This window comes from Drosophila guanche, unplaced genomic scaffold (assembly GCF_900245975.1).
Source record: "Drosophila guanche unplaced genomic scaffold, DGUA_6, whole genome shotgun sequence".
Taxonomy (NCBI): domain Eukaryota; kingdom Metazoa; phylum Arthropoda; class Insecta; order Diptera; family Drosophilidae; genus Drosophila; species Drosophila guanche.
Window position 1 is genome coordinate 11,541,280 of NW_022995744.1, and position 22,961 is coordinate 11,564,240.

At 46.6% G+C, this 22,961-nt stretch overlaps 5 protein-coding genes across 12 annotated transcripts in view; 2 read left to right on the top strand and 3 right to left on the bottom strand.

Moving 5' to 3' along the window:
* Nucleotides 1-1,017: 1,017 nt before the first annotated feature.
* On the bottom strand, nucleotides 1,018-3,662 carry LOC117579395 (protein tipE). 2 transcript variants are annotated; one of them, XM_034265273.1, is made up of 5 exons: nucleotides 3,363-3,662; nucleotides 3,106-3,301; nucleotides 2,874-3,047; nucleotides 2,574-2,810; nucleotides 1,018-1,246 (listed from the first exon to the last, which is right to left on the bottom strand). In XM_034265273.1, the coding sequence occupies exons 1-5, from the start codon at nucleotides 3,625-3,627 to the stop codon at nucleotides 1,201-1,203; spliced, it is 918 nt and encodes a 305-aa protein (XP_034121164.1). In that variant the 5' UTR covers nucleotides 3,628-3,662; the 3' UTR covers nucleotides 1,018-1,200. The 2 variants fall into 2 exon arrangements, with proteins under 2 accessions (XP_034121164.1, XP_034121163.1); XM_034265272.1 differs by having other exon boundaries at nucleotides 1,018-2,126.
* Nucleotides 3,663-4,813: 1,151 nt separating this feature from the next.
* Nucleotides 4,814-7,809, bottom strand: LOC117579394. Of its 3 annotated transcripts, none has more exons than XR_004573482.1 (3): nucleotides 5,317-7,809; nucleotides 5,181-5,241; nucleotides 4,865-4,956 (listed from the first exon to the last, which is right to left on the bottom strand). XR_004573482.1 is itself a non-coding variant. In XM_034265271.1 (2 exons), exon 1 carries the CDS (start codon nucleotides 6,671-6,673, stop codon nucleotides 5,327-5,329), a length of 1,347 nt encoding a protein of 448 aa, XP_034121162.1. In that variant the 5' UTR covers nucleotides 6,674-7,809; the 3' UTR covers nucleotides 4,814-4,956; nucleotides 5,317-5,326. The 3 variants fall into 3 exon arrangements, 1 of the variants encoding a protein (XP_034121162.1); XR_004573483.1 differs by having other exon boundaries at nucleotides 5,304-7,809; XM_034265271.1 differs by lacking the exon at nucleotides 5,181-5,241 and having other exon boundaries at nucleotides 4,814-4,956.
* A 141-nt stretch (nucleotides 7,810-7,950) lies between these two features.
* On the bottom strand, nucleotides 7,951-8,497 carry LOC117579401 (V-type proton ATPase subunit e). Its single transcript, XM_034265281.1, has one exon. It carries the CDS (start codon nucleotides 8,389-8,391, stop codon nucleotides 8,137-8,139), a length of 255 nt encoding a protein of 84 aa, XP_034121172.1. The 5' UTR covers nucleotides 8,392-8,497; the 3' UTR covers nucleotides 7,951-8,136.
* Nucleotides 8,498-9,760: 1,263 nt separating this feature from the next.
* LOC117579393 (protein tipE) lies at nucleotides 9,761-15,607 on the top strand. Of its 4 annotated transcripts, none has more exons than XM_034265266.1 (3): nucleotides 9,761-10,150; nucleotides 11,265-13,896; nucleotides 14,031-15,607. In XM_034265266.1, exons 2-3 carry the CDS (start codon nucleotides 12,593-12,595, stop codon nucleotides 14,092-14,094), a joined length of 1,368 nt encoding a protein of 455 aa, XP_034121157.1. In that variant the 5' UTR covers nucleotides 9,761-10,150; nucleotides 11,265-12,592; the 3' UTR covers nucleotides 14,095-15,607. The 4 variants fall into 4 exon arrangements, with proteins under 4 accessions (XP_034121157.1, XP_034121158.1, XP_034121159.1 ...); XM_034265267.1 differs by having other exon boundaries at nucleotides 9,761-10,072; XM_034265268.1 differs by having other exon boundaries at nucleotides 9,761-10,034.
* Nucleotides 15,608-15,955: 348 nt separating this feature from the next.
* Nucleotides 15,956-22,961, top strand: part of LOC117579389 (neurobeachin-like protein 1) — a 30,327-nt gene continuing 23,321 nt past the window's right edge. Inside the window, exons 1-15 of one of the 2 annotated variants that reach the window (XM_034265259.1) lie at nucleotides 15,956-16,315; nucleotides 16,631-16,987; nucleotides 17,046-17,232; nucleotides 17,290-17,378; nucleotides 17,640-17,777; nucleotides 17,915-18,064; nucleotides 18,125-18,385; nucleotides 18,446-18,771; nucleotides 18,835-19,042; nucleotides 19,109-19,732; nucleotides 19,799-21,058; nucleotides 21,120-21,723; nucleotides 21,782-22,014; nucleotides 22,073-22,700; nucleotides 22,761-22,948. In XM_034265259.1, the coding sequence (XP_034121150.1) occupies nucleotides 16,265-16,315; nucleotides 16,631-16,987; nucleotides 17,046-17,232; nucleotides 17,290-17,378; nucleotides 17,640-17,777; nucleotides 17,915-18,064; nucleotides 18,125-18,385; nucleotides 18,446-18,771; nucleotides 18,835-19,042; nucleotides 19,109-19,732; nucleotides 19,799-21,058; nucleotides 21,120-21,723; nucleotides 21,782-22,014; nucleotides 22,073-22,700; nucleotides 22,761-22,948 (5,304 nt within the window). In that variant the 5' untranslated portion in view covers nucleotides 15,956-16,264. The remainder of the gene's footprint in view (nucleotides 16,316-16,630; nucleotides 16,988-17,045; nucleotides 17,233-17,289; nucleotides 17,379-17,639; nucleotides 17,778-17,914; nucleotides 18,065-18,124; nucleotides 18,386-18,445; nucleotides 18,772-18,834; nucleotides 19,043-19,108; nucleotides 19,733-19,798; nucleotides 21,059-21,119; nucleotides 21,724-21,781; nucleotides 22,015-22,072; nucleotides 22,701-22,760; nucleotides 22,949-22,961) is intronic. The other variant, XM_034265262.1, reaches the window with a different exon arrangement.

Here is a 22,961-nt window from a genome sequence, read left to right on the forward strand (position 1 = left end):
TTTTGTTTTTTTTTTAGCGCTTTGCTTGTCTTTTTTTTGTGTGTTTAATTATTTATTAAATAGGCCGTTAGCTGGTTTAATTTGTTTATTGATAAAGACACGTTAAGTAAAAAATTTTTAATCATTTTGCATTCAAATTTTTGTTTTGTTTGTTCTTCGGTTTTGTTTTTAGTTTTGGTTTGCTTTTGGTTTTTGTTTGTATGATTTAAAAAATTCTCATAAGCAACGTGCGTTTTATCGGTTCTGCTAAGCTATATGTATTATATATATATATATATATCTATGTATATATATATATACATATGTATGTATGTATTGCTATAATTTGTTAGATGTTTTCGTTTTTACATTAGTTTCTCTAAGACTATTTCAAAAATGTTTTGAGAGTGTTTTTTCCATGTGTGAGTATTTTTTGAGTGAGAAATTTGGTTCTTCTGCTTGAACTCTTGGATTGTATTTTGTCTTTTGTATCTTGTACGTACGAGTATCATCCATTTTGTGGTAAATCTATCATTTAATGCCAACATCTTTATGAATCTTTAGCTTAGCGGACTCGGACTCGGACTCGTTTCCCTCTATACAAATGTTTGATTGGTTTCTTCGTATTTGTTTTCATTTTCATTTTTTAGTTAGGTTTCTTTTTGTTTTACGAATTTACTTAATATTTTTATGACTACTATCACAATTTGTTGAAAACAAGCGATTCTTTAATTGGTATTTGGTATTATCATTGTGGATAACGAAGTCGAGTGTCGAGAGCAATCATAAAGCGGAGCATCGTCCAACTCGAAGAAGTCAAAGTGATACAGGAAACAAAGTTATATATATATAGTACGAGTGTTACAATAATATTGCATGATGGCTAAAGATGGTATCTGAATTGTAGAAGCCAAAAGTATCGAATAAAATATATTTATCTATGCAATTATGTTTAATAGTTGTTGAAATGTTTTGTGTTCTCCTTCCTTTGACGATGCTCCGCTGGCAATTTATAATTATTATTATTTTTCTTGTACATATTTATCGTCCGATGTGTGAGTTGGCAGATGGCAAATGGTAATTCTCTTTCGATCGTTTCATTATGTATTTTATGGTTTTTTATAACTATATAGTATAAGCTATGTTTGTGTCTGATACTGACTACAAAGTTGAGTTTGCTATTTGTTTAGGGGCTTTAGCTTTAGCTAATTTGTATTTTTGCTAGTATTCCATATCATCATCTTCGTCACTGTGACACAGAAGTTTGCTAGAATTGGAATATATTGGGTTGGAACAAAGTTGCTTAGTCAATTCTAGAGTCAGAGTTAGTGAAAGTAAAAGCAATATATATATGTATATAGTAAGAGTATATATACGGGGATCATGCCATACAATACGAATACGAGTAGGTACTAAGTATAATCGAAAGTAATAATTAGAAGCGGTTCAAAGTAAAAGCATGCAAATAACCAAGGCCTAGCCTCATGCCCTCTTCTTATGCGTAATATCAGTTTTAATTAAATAGGAGAAACATTCGATATGTATACGAGTACGAGTATATATATGTAGATATATGTATGTACTATGTTATATTAGAAGATTAGTAAATAGAAAAAAAGGAAAATGTTGGGGACGTGTGAGTAAACCTGAAAGAAACCTCTTGTAAATTCATTTTTTTTGGTTTTGTAAAAGTTAAAGCTACAGACTATAAAAATTGTTTGAGTACGAAGTACTTTTGAGTGAGAATACGAAATTCCTATCATGTGCTCAGAGTGTGTATGAAAGAGATGTGTCCTTGAGAGGTGCTAAGGACTAAGTCTACAATTTGGAACATTATGGAAATGCATTAATTGCTAAGGACACTTCAGAGTAACATTAATTCGCTTTGGGTTTCTTTTTTTTTGGTAAATTCAGGATGCTCTTGTTCTTGCTATTTTTGTTGTTGTTGCGGGTGGTTAGGATCTCTACGACAAGCGACAACTGTGGTGCCAGAGACATTACTCTTTTGATTTCAGCATTTAACGTCGCACTTAACCTATCACAAATAGATACATTTTGGGGGGGGGAACCAACGATCAGATCTCATATTTCAAAACACATTCAAGGACAACGATTTTTCCGTATTACATTTCATGCAGTTAACGATCCTGTAAGTAAGTTATAGAAGTAATAAAGAGAAAGAAGAACGAAAGAACCCATGAATTACAGGCTGGGCATGGGGTATTGGGGCGCACTGAGATGTGAAACAGAAAACAGAAACGGAAAAGTATACAAGAAGTTACAATCATTACAATAATTTGTTGGTTTAACTTATGGTTTAGGCCAATTGAAAGGAATAATTTACATTCATAAAAGTAGGAGCAAGATAACAGCATAACAGCACGATCTTTGACAATATGTAGGATGTATGTACGTATCTTCATACAAGGCACAATGAAGGAGTGTTTGTGGATTTCTACTATAGTTACGGTACGGAGACTAGACAGGAGTCAGGAATCGCAAACATATGTACGAGTATGAATGATAACAAGATGCAGGACAGGATGTGCAGATGCTGCGTCTGGTAGTTGCTTGGTTGTTGGATTTGAACTCACTCTTCCTTGGTTGGGAACTTCTCGGCGTAGACCCGCGATGACTTATTGCAGGCCTTCTCGCAGCAGGGGCAGTACCAGTAGCTCAGCACCCCGATGGAGATGGCAAAGAGCACATTCGGTATGATCAGCGACAGGACCAAATGGTACAGATTGTTCTCCCACGAGTAGCGGCCAATAACGACCTCTGGATAGGCACGACTGTAGTAGCAGGGGAATGGCTCCCCAATATGAGAGAAGCTGCAAACAAATCGAATGAAAATTTATCATTTAGATTGGGGATGCACACAGCTGAATGCTTACCCATACTGCCTGGCGAATACGCTGCAGTTGGTCGTGGGCGGATACCCGCAGCCCTCGGAGTTGATCAGAAACTTTGTATAGCTAACATCCCAGTTGACGGTGTCCACGTCCCGGGGATTACGCTCCCAGTCGCTGTACGGAATGCGCGTATAGTTGACAAACAACTGATGGCACCTTGAGTGTATTATAGAAACATTTATCAGTATTCAATTACTATGCTTTTATCGCCTACTTGGTGAGTGATGAGGTGCAGCCCTCGCGACATGAGCTCCAGCTGCAGTTCTTGATGCCTTCCGCATAGATATGATCGATTACTATGCAGGTCACAGGCACTGGATCATAGTCGGCAATGATCGTTGAGATGGCGGGATCCACTACGAAGGGTATCAGGAAGAGGAATGTGAACACCGACAAAATGGCAGTCGTACCTGAAGGAGAGAAGAACCATACATTAGATATCGATAGATATGTAGATAGGACTTTGCTTACCAAGGCACACGGAGGTATAGAACTTTGCCTTCTCGAGTAGTGTATCGATTTCGATCTCCTCGCGCTTCGCCTTGATGGCGTCCACGCAGCCGCTGCCCGGCCTAACCGGTGACTGGCAGGAGGAGCGTATCGATCCCGCCACCGAGCCGCCAGATCTGCTGCTATTGCTGTTCAGGCTGATCTTGCTGGCGGATAGTGTCTGTGCCGAGAGCGTTGGACTCGTCGGCATTGACGTTGTCGTTGTCAGAGTGGAGCTCTTCTTCATTCTGATTCTCTGTGGTTTGTGGTTGTTGTGTGTTGGGTGTGTGGTTTCTTGTGTTTTTTTTCTTAGATTTTAGGATCAGTAAAAGCTTTTAAAATGAACACCGCTAACAATTCTACACTCTCTCTCTCTCTCTCTCTCTCTGTTTATCTCTTTACCTTCTGCTGCTCTCCTGCTTTCCTGCCCTTTCTCCTTCTTCCTACTGTGAATGTGGGTTAGCTTACGTCTCTATTATCTCTTTCGATGTCTCCTCCTTCTCCTTCTCTGGCCTTTTCCTAGTTTGCCTTATTTTTGTAGAGCCGAAAGGGAAAAAGGTATTTTCTTTTTTCTTTTTAAATCTAATTGGAACCTCCTTTTGTGTGGGGGCGGGGGAGAGGGCGGCGGTTCCGTTCCTTCTTCTTGTATATTGATTAATTTTATCTAAATTTATTTTATTATTATTCGGTTTTTGCTTTAGGTTTAACTTTTTTGCTTCGTCTTCGACTCTGAATAGTTTTTTTTGTCGTTCCGAGATTTGGTTTTTTTTTTTATAGTTTATAGTTTTGTTTTTCTTTTTTTTTGATCACGCATCCCTCCTAATCTTCTTCTTAAGCTGCTGTTGTTTTGTTGTTTGGACCAATTCTGAAATGTCTCTGCCTTCTCCTGAACCTTTCAACGGATTCGGATTCTGTTCCTCCTCCTTCTTCTTCCTCTGCTGCTGCTCCTGGTGTCTGTGTGTGGGTGCAGTGTGTTCTTGTGTCCCTGTGCATGTGTGTGTGTGGTGTGCGCTTTATTCCCTAGAAAAAACTTAGCTGCATAATTAACAATAAATGTGGAATCAATCCTCGCTCTGACGTCCCTGCTTCTCCCTGTCTGTTTGCTACCTACATCACATATCCTAAAGTCTCTGGCCCTAATCCAATGCAAATACAAATACAAATAACTCAATTAATAACGAATTAATTCAATAAATTATACTAATATTGTCTTCTGATCGATTCGTATCGATCGTCGTATTCTTTTTTGAGTGTTTCACGCGCCTTCTCCTTGCCTCGTCCTGTTTCAGTTTGAGTTTCAGTTTTGGTTTCAAGTTTTCTGTTCTTTTTTCCGGTGTGTTTAGCTCAGGAGTGTCCTTGCAAGCCTTTGGGTTGGTGTGGGTGTAGGTGTAGCTGCGGCTGTGGCTGTGTTTTTGTGGTCGTTTTGTTAAAAGTTCAATGGAAGGATTACAAAGATTATTTCAAGTTGCTCGATTGTGCTGCTCTTCTTCTGGTTTGTTGTGGCCAACTCCAACTTATTGCAAAGCGAAGACCCCAGTCTGATGTATCGGACTGTCTTCCTGGAGCAGAGGAATGCCTGCAGAATAGAAAAGAGAATTTAGAATATTAATGCCAGATGCTGCTTAAATGATTTCCAAGGGCTCAGTAACTTCTGTGAGTTCTAAAAGAGGGACCAAGGGAAAAGGCTTTAACTATAACTAACTCTATCCTATGTTCATAAAGGGGGTTCTGTTCTCTGCTCTAAAATCTGCTGTTCTATCTGGAAAAGCTGAGTAGAAATACATAAATCAATCCAGAGACCTGGTAGCCTGAAACCGAATGAATCTCTCACTCTTTCACATGTGGGCAATGGCAAAGGCGGCTGTCGACAGAGAAAATACTCAGTGGTTAACTGCAATACCAATATGGGTCCTTGGATAGTACTATTTTTGCTTACGTGACGGATCTCATAGGGCCATAACCTCATCGCCACCGCCCCCACCCATGTCGCCGTTGGTGGGTGCACCGACGTTGTTCTTGTTCAGGATGGTCTCCGTGTCCACGCAGCCCTTGAAACGCATCTTGGCATCGTCGCCCACGTAGACGGTCTTCTGGCACATCAGCAGGATGGAGCAGGAGACAACGAAGAGCACCGATGGCACCACCGAAGCGAACACAAACTGGCGATAGGTAACCTCCAGGTCGAAGCGGGCCACCACCACATCCTTCTTGCCGGGCGAATAGAAGCAGGGGAAGCGTGCGCGTGCATTATGATCGCTGCCATCACGGCCAAAGTCCTTGAGGAACTCCTTGCACTCGTCCATGAGGGTGTTAACGCATCCCTCGAGATTAATCATCAGCTTGGACTCGTTGGAAATGGTCAGATCGACATCGGGCGGTGCTATCTCCGGCACGGGCGTGGCTACCGAGACATGCAGGTGGCTCAGATATGTGAAATTTGTCAGATCAGTGAGCATATTGTGCTCCAGCGTCGACCCATTGATGCAGTCCACCGCATCCACGCGATCCGGAGAGTTCTTGATGTAATAGCACGAAGTCATGGCCACATTTTCGCTGGACTCGTTCCACACCTCCTCCATGGTTTCCGCATTGATGGCATTCTGGCACTGCGAGAGATAGACCTTGTCCCCGCTGAGCACCACCACGTTCTTGTTCCTGGTCGGGATATCCACACACCGACGGTCGCAGTTGTAGGGTGTGCGGATCTTGCGACAAGTCCCGCGGCTGCACGAGTACAACCCGCTGATGTCCATGCAGTTGATCTTGCCGCGACGACCGGAACACTTGACGGGTGCGTCGCTGTTGTGGAAAACGCACTCGAAGGCGTCCGTGATGTTCAGGCACTGGCCGGCGGTGCAGTTGAATGTGCCCGTGAGGTTCTTGCACTCGTCATTGATGCAGCGCGCCTTGTCCGCCCGGTCCTGGTCGATGCCGTAGCACGTTTTGTTCGCAGAATTCGTGCAGTTCTGGAAGATGAGATTGGAGCCGTTGGCGCGCAAATTCACGTAGATCTGGATGCAGGCACCCGACGTCTTGCTCAGGCACCACTCTCCGCAGCTGCCCCACTCGCAGTTGTCCTTGTTCAATGCCCGCGTGGTGGTGCACATCACGGGAGTGGGATCGATGCCGCTCTTGAAGGCACGCGTGGACGGCATGTAGATGGCCACCGTGAGGTAGACCAGAGCCACTGAACTGAGCACCAGTGTCATCTGGCAGATGCAGATGGTGCCACAGATTCGGGTGTCCTGTGGCGGCACAACCAGGTCCTCTGTCGCCACCTTTTTCTTGCCCATTTCGTGTGTGTTGGCTTTGCTTTACTTTAAACGGGTGGCACGTGGAAGGTGGAAAGTGGCAAGTGGCAGGTGTTCTGTTCTCTCCTCTCTCTAATTGCTGTGGCTAATCCCTGGGTTGTAATCTAATTAAGAGCACACATCATCTCGGATTGGCAGGCAGTGGGGGCGCAGGCAGCAGGGCAGTCTATCGATTGAGCAAACAGTTTATGCGTGGGAGGGCGAAAAGCCTCAGCCTCAGCCTCAGCCTGAACCTGTGCCTCTGTGTTATATAACGCTGGCACCGTCGTTTGCGTATGCTTTTCTTTTGTGTGTGGGGTGTACCGCGGGACTCGAATCTGAAACTTTCACGGGCTGCGCGCACGTTTTTGGTAGAGTTCCAGACGGAATGACACTTTTCGTAGGCAAGCTAGGGCCTATCGATTTTTATTTGATTTCACTTTAAACGTTTCTGGCCCCATACGGAACCCAATTGCATCACGTGCTGCTGCTACGGCCTGGCCAGAAAGTCTCTCCTTTGTCTTTGCCGCTCCCTCTGCAAACTCTCCGTTTCTCTTTTTAATAGCGGTTGGTGCGGGGCCTATCCGTTGACTGATTTCTGATTTAGTTATTGACTTTTTTGCTACTATGTAATTTTGGTAATTATATTTTTGCTTGATTGGCGACCAGCAGCTAGCAGCTGCCGTGCTTGGGGCTCGTGACAATTTTCAGACTGGGCCCAAGGCTTTGGCTTGGCTCTGGCTTTGCTCTGCAGAGTTCGCGTTGCGAGTGATTTCGGATTGGCGAATGGAGAATAGAATGCATTCGGCTCTGCTCCGCTCCGCTCTCTGGCGCCTCACTGACCGCCGACAACATGCCGCCACCGTCGCGTGCTCCACGAGATGTCTCTTCGTTTGGGGGTCGTGTGGCATATGTTAGCTTTGGAGCCAAATCTCAGAGCAGAACAGAGCAGAGCCATGCGCGCGCATTTTTATTGCAAAATCAATAGAGTTCCGCATTCACGATTTCGGTGCTGTCGAACGCAAAAAGGCAAAGGAATCTCTGGACATCCCCCGACCTCGTACACACCCCAATCCCCTCACCCTCACTGGATTTTCATTGATTAAGTCGTCCTCCGTACGGCGGTCGTGGATGCATGTGCACTCTCCGTTCAATGTTGTGATATGCTCCAGATTCTCAGGCAACTGCAGGACGCTGCTGCTGCTGCTGCTGCCCTCTGCTCTGCTCTCTCTCTCTCCCATCCAGAAGGGCAGAATGGGTTGCCATGACGCCATCGTACATTAGCTATCAACATACAAGTACTATATTTAACTGCTGTGCGTAAAGAGTACAAAAATAGGTTAGCGGAATTCGGTGTTCGTATTTCTGAGTAAGTTCCGTAGTGTGAGGTGGAGTGACAGCATCATTTTTCGCTGGAAGCGACTGCCCAGCGTCATCAAGAGATTTACTATTTTTCTATTCTGTTGTCATCCCTCCGTGATGGGATGGTTCCAGGCCTTGGCAATGAGTCGCACAGTGTCCTGGGTTAGTTTCGGTCCAATCAGCGGGTTCAGCTGAGCCAGATAGCAGCAGAGCCAAAAGAGCCAGCAACAGACTGCCGTCAGCAGGAAGATGCAGCGCACCAGATCTTGTTGATGCTCCTTGGACACCAGACTAGGACCGCCCAGTCCAACGGCAGCCCATATAGCGGTGAAGAAGAGGATCGTGAAGAAGACTTCCATGTTGCAGACTCTTCAAATTGTTCGACTTTCCTTTTTTTATGACTAACAGCGGGCGTAAAATTAACTTTGTTTTTCTTTATCAGAGCCCAAAAATCCCCTAACGCCTTTCGAAAATCCCAAGAGTGAGAAACTTTACAGCACTGACGCACACGCACTGCTGATCATTTACAACACTAGCAAACAGATGGTTGGTCTTTGAAATGGCGCCTATTCTAACCTTTTTCATGGAAATTGGAAAGTTTAAACAATTTATAACTCTGCAGCTGGGATGGAAATGAATATATATATTGGTAGCGTCACTTGGATATAAATTATTTTAACAAACACTTCCTAAGTAACCTTCATTCTGAGGGGCCCTGAGAGAGACTGCATCTCCAATGGAGATTCAATCTATTGCCAAGTGGAAATTTTTTGTTTTTTCAATATTTCACTTGGACACGCTAGACACTAAACTTTTGTGTTTATCGCATTGAATAATCAATGGCAGGAGTTATTGAGGAATGTTGCTTTTGCCTCCTCCATATATACAAATATATATATATGTATGTATGTGTCTACTCTGGTATGTGCGGAATGCGCTCATAAGTAGGCCCTGTGCTTGTGGTGGGAAGGAAGGTCAATCAATGAGCAATGAAGGATTTATTTCATCATGATTTCGGTTCGATTTCAATTAGACTTTAAGTTCGTGTAGTACTCACATGTAAATTGTGGATGTTTCACCATCGAATGTTGAGGTTTATTTACGTTCACAGCGCACGCACACGCGGAGGGTGAAAGGAGACGACCGACGAGAGTGGAGAAATGCCATGAGGCAGGACACACACACCAATACACAAGCAGCAGTCCGAATATCCGTGTCGCACTGGCCAGCAAAGTCGTTTCATAATAAAACGCAGTCCCAGCCTCTTAGCACACGCCCACACATTATGCACTTGTCGTGTAGAGATTATTGGATGAGTTCGCTGGCTGATCCGCAGCTATTCATAAGGCAGTAATGATTTGATTTTTGGTTTTTCCTTCCATTTCCCACTGGCCAGCGAGCCGAGAAAATTCCAAACAGCCGAACTATATGACGTGCACGGCTCACGGCTCACGTTTCCCTGCTGTTTACGGCCAACTCTTCTGACATTTCTCTGCCTTTTCTGGCTTTGGCTCTGGCTCCGACTCCGTTGCTGGTGGTCGCATCTCTCTGTCTCAAGAGAGAGAGAATGTTGGTGGGGCGCAGGCGCTACCAGGCTTTACGTCATCCAAGTGGCCCGTTGCCGTTGCTGCCACTGTTGCTGCCACAGAGGAAAGCTTTCGGGGGAGAGAAGCTTTCCCCAAAAGCTGCGCACAGAATAATAACGGGGCATGGAGCCTTGCTTCAATTGCAGCGTTGCCAGTGGCAGGCAGTCCTTTCGGTGAAGAGTTTACCGTTTCGTTCTCTCGTTGCTGTCATCGCCGCAGCCGTTGGGGCTGTCTTTTGGTTGTCGTTGCCGTCGTCGCTGCTCCTCTATTGTCATTTGTCGACACAGACAAAACCATTGACATCGCCATCGCCATAGCCATAGCCATTGCCTCTTCTTATCCGTTATTTCGCTAGGGCTCCTTCTGCGAAAATGGCAAGAAAGAAATTTGGAACGCGAACGTGAATGGTTTTTTGTGTGTGTTTTGCAACTTTTGACCCCGTGCGCGCAATCAGGTCATAAAAATTGTTAACTCTGAAAGAATAAAACGTGGAGCCATGGCCATGCCCATGCCCACTCTCTGTTGACTCCGGGTAAACACTGGGAAAACTGTGACTGTGCTGTGCGGTGAGGAGCGGGGGGATTTTCAGTGTGATTGAAAATGCGTAATCGTTCCTGTCGTTCCGTTGCCGTTCACCGCGTAACCTGAACCTTGAGTAAACACACACACAGACTCAAAATCTGTAACGCACACACACACACACACACATCTGCCCAGGAGGAGCACGCAACTCTACGTCACTCAATCAGAAATGTAGGGGGTGATGTCGTAAAGAGACACATGCCAGTGTGCCCACAATAGAAATACAAAGAATTTGTGTGTTTCAACTACATTTAATTGATCTGCCTCCAAGGGAAATCTTTTTGCTGGGGAGGAGGCAACTGAAAAATCGTTTCGTGCAAAGCACAAGAAGTTGCCAAGGGGACAGCAGTCCTCCTCACACTCCACCAGCCTTTACCAGAGGGTAGGATAGGGTATGGGCTGAGCTGAGGGGTCTGGCAATCGTCGTCGTCGCCGCCGCCGCCTATATATGCCGCATAATTTCGATTGGAGCTGGCAGGCTCTCCTTTCTCTCACTTACTAAATTGCTCTCTTTCTCTCTCCCTCTCTATTTCACCGTTTCTTCTTTGGCTTGTGTGGTAGGGATTGCATGTGCACGGCCTCTCTGTGTGTGTGTGAAAGCGTGCCAAATGAATTGAAAATTACAAGTGGCTCCACATAGTCGCCTCCCCGCCCCTCTTTCTGAGCAGCAACACTGCATTTGGGGCCTGACAGAAGGAGTTTTATTATTTAAACATGCCGCTCGGGCTCGTGCTGGTTCTGGTGTTGTGCCTCTGAGCTCATTGTTGCCCCCGCCTGCGCCGCTTGTTTCCGTTTCGTAATACTCCTCGCAATAAGTGCCAAGAACCAGAGCCCCACTTTCAACTGGCCAAACAGAAACGAAACCAGCAACAGCCCCACGACTAGTCGTCGGTCGAGGTTATATAAAAATAAACGCTAGCGAACATTACACACGTCGTCACCTTTTCCCCAGGGGTTTAAAAATACCAATCTACTAGCGCATTAACGGTAAAAGCGGTATCAGTATTTTAAACCGAGTCCTCTCTCTTTCTTCCTCTCTCTCTCCGTCTCGTTCTCCAACACAGTTTTTACCTGCACGTGGCACGGATAGTGTGTGAAAGCTGGGGAGAGAGAGAGACACCGAAAACAAAACAAAGCAAAAAAAGTGAAAAAGGAGAAAAGAAGCAACCAAAAACTGTCCGTCCAGCATTCTTTTTTTAAATGTACATAGAAAAAATAAAACAAGTGAACCAAATGCCAGGCTAAGAAGAATCAGTGGAACCACATCAGCAGCACCAAGAGCTGTGCAGAGTGAGACCTCCACAAAATTGGCCATTGGCAGGCCACGGACGGAACACAAGACACGCACACACACACAAAAACACATTTTAACATACACAACTCACACTTATACAAGAAACAAGCTTAGCCTTTTGCCGCAGTCATAAAATAATCAAGCCGAGGCAGCAGCAGCAGAGCACAGCTAAATCAAGCCAGAGAAAGAGGACGTGAACGTGGACAAAGGGTAGAAAGAGGAGGAACTGCAGCATCATCGTGTGTTGATGTTGACGAAACATCTCCGTTGGGACGCATAAAGCAATTAGTAAAGGTTGAATCCCGTACGCACACTAGAACATAGGAAACGTGTGCATACATACGCACTGCCACAGTGAGTGAAAGGAAAAGAGTAAGAGTACTGCGGGGGAAAAAGGAAGAACGGCACGGATCCAGGATGCGTGGGGGAGCCAAAGGAGCCACGCGCCCCCCACAGGAGTATTTAGCCTAATCGAGTGATGCGCAGCACAGAAATGCAGGGCGCCGCCGCCTTCAGCCTGCCTTATTGCAGATGCCAGAGATGTCCAAGATAACGGGGAAACAGAAGCAGCAGCAGCAGAGCAAGAAAAAGAAGAGAAGGACAGCAACAACAACAACAGGAAGAACAACAAGAAAAGGAGGAGGAAGGACACGACACACAAACAGCAGAAAGCGAGAAACGAAAATCGAACTCTCCCTGTGATATAACTTGCACCGTACTCGTAATTCTAGCTAGTAGCTCATCGTTATTTATCGATTAATTACTTAATTAATCTAAGCGCAACTTTAACCTAAGTACAAGATTAATCTCACTCCATAATCGCCTAAAGCACGCCCCAGGATAACCTACTTGCAACTATACAGATAACACTTCTATTACAATACCACTGCTGCCCCTCTGCCCAAAACCAATACCCAAACACAAACATTTGGAATACTTGCTGCCGCTCTGCTCCGCCGCCGCCACCGTAGCCGCCGCCAGACCTGCGCCAATTGAGAAACTAAAACCAGGCTTTATCGAAAGCTAAATCTGAAAAAAACTCCCAACAGGGGTGAGTGAGTGAAAAAGAGACCAAAATCAAATTTCAACACCAACATAATGGGAGATGAGGCTGACAAACGTACGGGCAAGGAGAAACTGCTCTTCTACACGACTGCCTTCTTCATCCTCCTAGGCACGTTCAGCCTGTTCGCCTTCCTCTTTCTGGTGCCGTTCGTTATCGAGCCGGCCTTCACCACAATCTTTATGCAGTTCGAGGAGGTGCCCGCTTTGTGCGAGACTTACGACACGGAGATCTTCTATGGCGCCAAGAACTGCTCGTGGTCGTCTTGCCGCGAAGGCTGCACCAAGGACATCTACACGTGCACCCAAATAAGGGTCAACTATCGCCTCAATCTGTACAACTTCACGGACGAGTTTAACTTCACGGAGTACCACATCGTCCTGAAGGAGTCGGAGCGCGTTCTGCCGCCCGTGAAGCGCACGGATCGCTATGAGCGAGCGTTGCGGGACTACGAGTACGATAATCTGGGCGGTGGCATCGATGGCACCGCCCTGGACATCGACATGGGAGGCGGCGGGAGGCTGGATCAGTTGAGCTTCGGCGATGCAGACGGCTCCAATGGTTTTCTGATTGAGGACTCGGACGATGCGCGGGGCCTAAGTGCCACGGGCACCTTGATGAACGAGGAGCGCCATCCGTTCGATGAGATCTCCGAGTTGAATGAGGGTCTGATGGGCAACAGGTCCATGTACTACTATGTGGGCGCTCGTCTCTTTCCCAACGTCAAGGGCTGCGGGTATCCGCCCATGTTGAACTGCACCATCTGGCTGAAGCGATACACGAAGATCGGAATGAAGTTCCCCTGCTACTACTCGAGAGTGGATCCCAGTCTGGTGATCAGTGACCTGGACTACTGGCAGAACACCCTCAATCTGGTGTACTCCATGGCCATTCCCATTCCCTCGTTCATAATTTCGGTTATCTACTTGACGTACGCCTACTTCAAGATCTACAATGAGGACGAGGAGACGGCGCCGCTCGATAAAAATGCCGAAGACATGGACATTGATGACATCGATGCCGTCGACGACAGTGACGGTGCCGTTCTGGCCGACAATGTCGCTGGCAGCCAAATCATCAACATGGACTCCACCACCAATGACAGTTGTCTGGAGGGTGTCCTGCCCAATGGTGGTCCCGGCATGACCACATCCATATCGCAGGGTGGTTCGGTCACCACACCAGGTCCATATATCGCACAATCTCCGGTGGGCTCCCAGATGACGCCTAATTCGGAGATGAACTCGTTCGGTCATCAACTGAAAGTTCAGATGGCTGACGAGCTGTCCAGGGATTCCCTGGAGAATGGTGTTATCTCAACATCAAACTCAGTTCAAGGGTAAGATCATTCCCAGATAAAGGAATAAAGGGAAAACTGTGATTTAAAAGACAATATTCATATAAATATATATTTATAGTAATTATTATATAATTTTGATCCTAACTCATGCTCAAACCTTTTCTATATTGCAGAAACTTGAGCAAGACGATGACGACGAGTATCTCAACTCCACCTGGGCCGACAGCGGCAGTCTGAAACGTCAGGCGCATGGTCTGGAAAATGTTAGATTCCGATTCGGAAAATGAACCGCTGCTGGAATCCTAAAAACAGTATTGCGGGCACCGTGGAGCAAAACCCCTAGAGGATGTTCCACGAGCAAACAGAAGACGGAGCAGAGTATTTCCCCAAAAAAGTATTTCTACCCAAAAACCAAAAAGAGAAAACAATCGACAACAACGCATGTGTATGCGACCGAACCTGAATACCTTCAGAGCTGTTAGAGACATCTAAAAGAACTATGATAGATTATATTTACCGTATAAACAACAAAAATACTTGAACACACCACACACACTCTAGGAACACACTCATCTGAAGTAACTTTGGATAGGCTTAACGACACACCCCACACCCACACCCACACCACACATCCCATTCAAAATTGCAATACATGCATTATGTAGTATCTGCACACGATATGATATCCGAAATATAACGCAGGCAGATATGTATACTATACGGATGAGGAGGCCGACCGCTTCACGCAAGGACCCACTCACTGGACAGTGTGTGTTACTTTAATTGGTACAAAATACAATAACAAAATAAAACAGCAAAACAGAACATGAACAGGAGGAGAAGAAGAAGTACTATATACTTACCTAGAGGAAATTATAATACTTATACAACACATACATATACATATATACAAATATTTACTTGACTTATTTTTCTATTCGCAACAATCGTCGTTTCGTGCCGCAGTCGTCGTCTCGCGGAAGAACTCCAATAGCCCAACAATGACCCCGAATATATCGCCCCATATATTCCCATACCCAACACACATCCCATATGCTCCAAAAAGAGCAAAACAAAACGCGCAACTTATTTACAAATCGATAAATCGAGGCGCTGAGGTTTTTTAAATATTGTAATGCCAATTCAAAACGAAACACATACACACACACCAACACGACACGCAAAAGAGAAAGCAAAAACTAAATTGATGATGCATCATGTATTTCATTTAAATCTTGATGATAAAGGAAAACGAAAGCAAATGCAAAAGCAAAAGAAAGTGAAGAGATGAGATTGCCTATATTTGAAGTAAATTAAATTAAATTAAATTATAAATCAAATAATAATTGTTATCCTTCAAATTAAATGCGGATAAAAACTCACAGCTTTAACTAACTGAAACGGAGGCATAAGATTTTTCTTCTACATATTTATTTTATTAAGATTAATTATATAAATGATAATGAATATTTATAGGTCCTACAAATGGTTCAAGCTATTCAATTACAAAACAAACTTACAAATAAAATATTGCATTAAAATCTTAATAATTTAGGTCTGAAATTAAATATAAAGTAATGTTTCCTTTTTATATTAACAAAAAAAAACCAAAACCAAATCGAACATTTCTAAACTCGAATGCGTAAATTCGTTGCCTAGGCATATAGTCGCATCTGAATCTGCGTCTGCATCTGCATCAGCATCATTAACTGCACTTTTGCGTATAAATCTATCAATGATAAGCGGCAACTCAACAAAAACTACACCAACCAATAAAAAATAGTTTCTTTTTAACGAGACAATGAGATATATTTGCAAGAGAGAATGTGAACACACATAGTGAGTAAAACGAAAGCAAAAACAAGCGCAACTATTAGCTAATATCATGTAAAACAAACAACAAATAAAATGCTACTAGAATTGAAACCAATTAACATGATAAATCTCGAAATAAATACGCATTTAGCAGCCTATGTATTGTTGTTCTTGTTCTTCTTCAATTTCTTATAACGGTACTTTGAAAAACGCGGTAAAACTGTTGGTTCCCTGCACGTTTGCCAACACTAAAACTGTGAATGGTCAAACTGTAAGAAGAAGACAGACTCAGCTGTTGCCGTTTTCACCTGTGCCGTGCGATGTGAAAATTCAGTAAAATATATCTTCAACAATTGCCTAACAAGACGAGGCTGCTACGTCTCGCTATCTATACTCCTATATTCTCTGGCCGATGCTGAGGCCAATTCTTCAATAGCGTTTCCCCTTCACGGTACGGTCTGGGCAGTGGCGTGGCCAGGGCAGCAGCCATAGTCGTCGGCAGACTTTAAACTTGTAAACAAATCTCTCGCTGAAGGAAAATCAGTGCTCAGACTTATTAACAAATGCTTCCGCTTAGCTGAGTTGCCAAATAATGGACAATAAGAAGGATATCTACAACTTGTGGGTGCAGTACACAACAAAGGTAAGCGGCAGTACACCAGAAGAACCAAATTATTTGATAAGCCTGCCCCAAAACAGTGCTAGCGGCGGGACGTGTGAGTGTGTGTGTGTGTGTGTGTGTACGTGTGCAAGGGGGGCGGTGATATCCACCGCAGTGACATTTTTGACTCATTAGTCACCGTCACACTGGCTTATTATCAGAGACTATGGCCAATGAATGTAATGATTGAGCGCGGGCAGAACCCAACAGCGAGATTATATAATCCAAGGCAGGCTCAGGCCACATTACAATACATCCTTCTCTCTCTCTCACACACTCTTGTTCTCTCTCTTTAAGAACGATGAGAGATACTTCCGGGAATTTGTGGCCCGCTTTGTGGCCATTTGGCGCAGCCAACTGCAACTGGACTTTCAGGCCGAGAATTGTCCATTTTGGCATGAGGTTCTGTCGGACAGTGGACCGCATTTGGGTCGATTGCCAGACGAGCTGCTGCCTGCTATTGGCAAGTTCATTATTGTGGCCCGCGATGCCAGCGACACGAGCGAGCGGCTGGAGGAGGAAGCCATTGAACAGGTTGCCACACTCATTGACTGCCTGGTGATTGTGTGCCGGCACTTTGACAACATTCTGGCCATCATCACGTACGAGTACAAGCCGAACCTCATCGCAATACTCTCCAAAGTGTTCAAGCAGGTAACTAGCAGCGCCAGTCATTGCAATCAATCTCTAAGCGTTTATCTATCGATTCCAGCAAATGGAGCAGCCGCATGCGGTGCCAGCCATATGTCATCTCTTCCGCAGCTTCTCGGCCTTTCTGGAGGTCATGTACGATCCGTATCTGACGTGGCGGAGCTTTGTGCGTGGCCAGGCGGCCGACTACACTCGCCTCTCCTACAAGCCCCATTCGGTGCATGTGGAAATTGTGCCCTTTATCTATGGTGAGAATCGCGCCACAAATTCTGATCGCTATCTTTATTGTCGTGTTTTTTTTGCAGACTGTTTCCAGGAAGAGGAGCTTGTCCGACACCCAGACATAGGGGAGAGTCTACTAAACATATTGGGCGCTGTGATATGCGGCTCACAGGTATCGCCCGAGGGTTTCCGTGTTCAATGATTAACGTCTCACTCCTTAGACATAGACAGCTTCTATATGCTCCTCCTATTTCTATGCGCACCAAAATCTTTTTCACTCTTCCTAAATGTCATTTCGTTCCTTAGAGTTTTATCATTTCGTTTTCATGTTTTTCTTCATTGTTTTTTCGTGTTTTGCTGATGCGGTTGGGCCGACCACCCCAACTGCAGCAGCAGCAATCAAAATTGTAAGCGTTTAAACACAAATTTACAGAAAACTCTAAACTTGAACTCGATCTCAACCTCGAACTCAACCTCGACTCTGACAAATAGAAATACTAACGCTCTAACAACACCTTCTTCACTTGCCCCCTGCTCGGGTGATGGGCTGCTTGTAAACTGTGATAACTTGGTGAGTGGGTTCTTCAACCATCTATTATCCTGTTGCCATGTCCTGTCATGTCATGTAGTCATGTGTTCTCATGTTCCCTGTGCCCTGTCCTGTACTGTTCGATTAATCAAATCCCTAATGTTGCATTGGTTTGTTAGCGCAATGGCATGAAAGCCATTTGCCCGGCCACAGTCTCCATCACCATGGGCATACTGCGGCAGTGGGAGAGCGGCAACAGCTTGCGTCGTGTGGCACTCAATTGTTATGCTTTAATGGTAATTGTTTTGCAAAAATCTAGTCCGGAAGAAGTGAGTATCTTTACTGGTATCTATCCTGCTCCACAGCTAATACATTTATACATTTTCCAGCGCCAAATAGATCTAGTTACGTTAGTTCAACTCTATTGTGATGCTCTGCAAGAGCTGCTGGCCACCAAGCACTTTGACAGCGGCGATATTAACTTTGATATAGCCAGCGATGCCGATCAGGATGTGGCCATCGATATGGCCGCCCTCTCCGAGACTGTGGCAGCCGTGAAACTATTTCTGAACGGCGGTGAGGACATCAGTGAGGCGATTGGCGAGACAAATCTACTGGAACTGCTCACCAATCTGCCAAAGAGCATTATGGTATAAGATTCATTCAGCTCCAGTTCATGCATAAATTCTAATTAAGTGATTTTATTTTAGCCCTGGCATATCGCTCACTCGAATTCATTGTGCAGCACCATGGAGGCTTTGGCCACGCTGACACGACACTCCCTGCCATCCGCCAATCAGCTGCGGCAAGCAGAGCGCATCGAGAAGCTTTTCGGCAGCTTGCGGGAGTTCGATACGGGCCCTTCTGTGGCCCTACTGGAGACCTGCTTCATGCTGGGCTACAACGAGAGCGATCACCTGCTTTTGCTGCCAGAAGTGATGCTGCAGCTGCTCCACTGGCTGCCCACACTCCAAGAGCGGGAACAGTTGCATGTCACCAATTTGGTGCTCAAAGGCTGCACCGATAACTACGGCACGTGAGTAGATATACAGATCAATGCCAACGACAAGTTTCTATCCCTCAATCTATGTCTTGACAGCAAATCTGTGGCCTGTGACAGTCGCGTCATCAAGGCTGTGTGCGGCTGTCTGTTGCAATCGGATTCCCTGGCCGAGAACTGTGTTCAAAATCTGATCAAACTGATTGAGGAGCTGAGCAAGATCAGCATTGTGCCCGGGGAGTTAAAGTGCATCTTCACACTGCTGCGGGAGGGGACAAAGTTTTCACAAAGCAGACAGCTTCAGCAGGTAAGTGGCAGGTTCAAGACGAATCTTTATATCCACCCTTACTGAATGCTCCTTCCCTTCTTGCAGACACTCGTTGTGATTGCGCTGCAGAGTCTGCGGAACAGCAACTCCTGTGCCCAGTACTTTGCCATTGAGCAGCCATCGGATGGGATCGTGGTGCCAGACATTAGAAATTGGACCATCTCTGGCTCCTATGGCTTCATCTTTCACATTCTGGTGCGCTTCAGCCAGGCCAAAGACCAGTCGGCGGGTGGGAGTTATCGTCGAATGCTGCTCACCCTGCAGACGTGCAGCGGCAGTGGCTTTGAGGTGTTTGTCCAGCCGAATGGAAATGTTGTGGTGGCTGCTTTGACCAGACGGGAGTACCTCACCTCGTCAACGGCCACCAAGACGCTGATGGATGGACAGTGGCACTACCTTACCGTGGCCATAACGCCGCCCAAGCGACCCTTCTCCTACAGTCAGATAAACATCTATGTGGACTTTGTCCAGAAGCTGAGTGCCACGCTCAAGGTGCAGGCCGTTAATGAGCCTTTCACTGTGTGCTCCATTGGTGCCGTGGTGGCGCCGCCTCAGCCTGGGGAAATGGTCAAAACAGGCAACATGCCTAGGTCTTCCTCTCAGGAGAGTGGCTCCAGCGGTTACAAGAGCATGCTGCCCAGTCTACTCGAGCGCACGCTCTCGGCAAATGTAAGCAAATCGAAGTAGTGATAACTGTTTCCATCAGCTTATAATCTCTGATTGTTTTTTTGACAGGTTTCCAATTACTTTACGCTCCCCACGATGCGCACACAAACGGCCTTTGATCCGAATGTAAAGAACTTTCCCATCGGAATGCAGGACACGGTGTTCGGGGAGCCGACCTGCCTGCAGGGGCATCTCGGTGGAGTGCTGCTGGCCGATCCGACCACCAGTCTGAGGACCATCTTCGATGCGGGCATGAATTTCAGTTCGATTTTCTCGCAGGACAACGATCTGCTAGAGTTAAACTCGCGCTTTGTGTTCTGCTATGCACCTGCTGCCGTGTGGCATGGTAGCTGCCAGGATCTAATTCCGGGCGGCAAATATCCAGGCAGGATTAGCGCCCAACACTGCAAGATTGTAAAGATTCAGGAGACGATCAACAGCATCGGAGGCATCAGTGCTATTCTGCCCATTCTGCATCGGCTGGTGAGCACGGATCAGGCAGCGGATGTCTCTATAGCCAACAGCGAGGAGGAATCGCTGTCGTCGCCCACACCCACAGCCGAGGAACTGGGAACGGACTGGGAGATGCTCTCGTCGAACTCCTACACGGAGTGGAAGATGATCCAGCATCCGTTGGCGAGCTTCCTCTGCCTGCTGCGCTACCTCACGCACGAGCATGAGACGAACCAGGAGCAGCTGCTGGCCAGCGAGTGCCTGGCCATAATTGGAACCATGCTGCAGCGGTGTCCGCCCGCTCTGTTCGACGTCAACGCCCTCATGGCCACACACCTGCTCATGGAGTCGCTGCAGGGCCACAAATCAGGCACCGATGCTGGGGGACAGCTCCTGGACAGCCTCTACGCTCACATTGTCTTTGATTTTGGCATCTGGTCGCGGCTGCAGTTCCAGATTACGCTCGGCCATGCGCAGTACCTCAGTGCCATGATCAAGAACGATCGCAAATTCTATCGCCGGCATTATGGCGTCCAGTTTGTGCTGGATGTGGTGAGGCAGTACTACTCGACGCCGGACAACATCAGCAACGACGATGCCAAGACCATACGCGCCACACTCTTCGGCATCGTGCGGTTCTATCTGCAGAAGGAAGTGAACATCAAGGAGGTGAATGCCATGGTCACATTCCTGGCTTCGGTGCGGCAGGATGTGGTGCTGGTCGAGTTCCTCGAAATGCTCACCTTGTATATGCGCGGCAAGAACTGTCGCGATCAGATGGTGCTGCTCCTCCACGAGCCACAGTCGGCCAATCTCATCTACAACTTTTTCGTGGACAAGAGCTACACGAATGAGATTCAAGAGGCAGCGATACGGGTAAGCAATCTTTGATCTTTCCTCGATTGAATCCACTCTTAATCCGCTTATCTCGCTGCAGTTTATCAGCGGTCTCTTGGCCACTTCGCGGGTGCATCAGAAGTACAAGCAGGTGCTGCGTTTGTACGATCAAAGCACCGAGCAGAGCATGTTCCCTGGTTTCTTCTCCTTCATCACGCCCATGTCACTGAGCTCCACGATACTCTTCCATCTGGCAGACGAAATGCTGGGCCTGCAGCCGGACTATGCCGGTCTCATCTTCCTCGTGTATCATGTGAGCAGCTGCGAGCTGCCCGTGAAGCTGGAAATAGCCAAGCGGCTGCTGCAGACCACCTTTGTTAAGCCCAATGCCACGGCGGCTATGGCCAGGCAGACGGGCTGGCAGGAGTCGATTGCCCGACTGCTCATACGCAAGCCACTCACCAGCTCCGCGCCAGATGAGGAGAAACGTCGCAGCTTTGGCATCAACATGGATGTGCTGCTCGAGGACAACTCGAGCTTTCTGGCCCAGGCCGATCTAATTACGTTCTCCGAGCAGGAGATCGGACTGGCGCAGGTGCAGAGTCAGCAGCAGCAGGAGGAGCAGAGTGACAGTGGGTTGATCCTGAACGAGATACAGGCCAGCGTCTCCGAGGCGGCAACCGTGATCGAGAGTGAAATCAAGGGTGTGTGAAAATTTGTTTCATCTTGAAAGATTCTCAACTGATTCTTTGTCTTTTTCAGAGCTTGCGGAGTCCGTGTCCGGGGCTGTGGTGGAGAATGTTAACAGCGTATTCTCCGTCATACGACAGACCACACATGACCTGCAGGACACCTTCGAATCGCTGACACTAGGCAACACCACGGATGCCACAGATGGCTCGCAGACACCCGCCACTCAGCGTGAAGAATCTCTGAGCTCCGACAGTTCCACACCCTCGCCGCATGGTCCGCCCAAGAAGAGTGACTCTCTGGAGGTAGGTCTAACTAATTCCACACAAAATGTTCATCTCTAACGATTAAAATCTTCCGCAGAGCACTTCGGCGTTTGACTTTGTGGCCGATGGGGATGTTGACACGGAGGAGCAGTTGGTTTATCTTGTCTCCAATACGCTGTTCAACATCTTCTGGCGCGGCATAGCCAACGATCATCCGCATTGCTGGCAGGAGCGTGGCCAGGTTCTCGGGTGCATCAATCTGCTGGCCCTGAACAATGAGCTGATCACCTCGCACCTCTCGCTGCGCCTGCGCATCCTCGAGATGGCAGTCCAGGCATCGCTTTTTGACCTATCCGAGCATGGCAGTCAAACGCTGATTAATCAGGAGAATGCCTCGCACATCCTGCGCATGGTCTACGAGCTGGTGGTGCTCGGCTCCAACGAGGACGAGTCCAAGAAGTGCTCCACCAAGCTGCTGGACGGCGTGCTGGCCTTACTGGATGCTTTGATGATCTTCCAGCAGGGCTCCTCTGACGATTGGTCCGACATGATTCGCTTGTGTCTGGGCTTGCTGCTGAAATGTTCGCATCATCCGAATCCGGGCATTGTAGCTATGGCCACTGCCAAACTTCATGCAATACTTCAAAGTCGTTCCACAGAGGATCCCGCTGAGCTATCGTATCTGCTCTACAGCATCAATAGGGCGCTGGATAATGCCATTGAAGGTGGGTTTCGATTAGTTTCGATTGTGATTATGCAGAGTAATATTAAAACCTTTCTTTTAGTGGGAAATCCTGAGGAGTATTCATTCCTAATGCCTGTGATGAAAGCCTTGCTGGAAAAGTGTCGCTCGGCCTTCAATTTGGACTCCACACTACCAGATCTGCCCTCGACCTCGTCGGGACCCGTTTTCTTCAATGACTTTCAAATGTACAGCACCAGCAAAAAGTGGCGAAACTTTATTGAACGAATGGTGAGTGAATTTT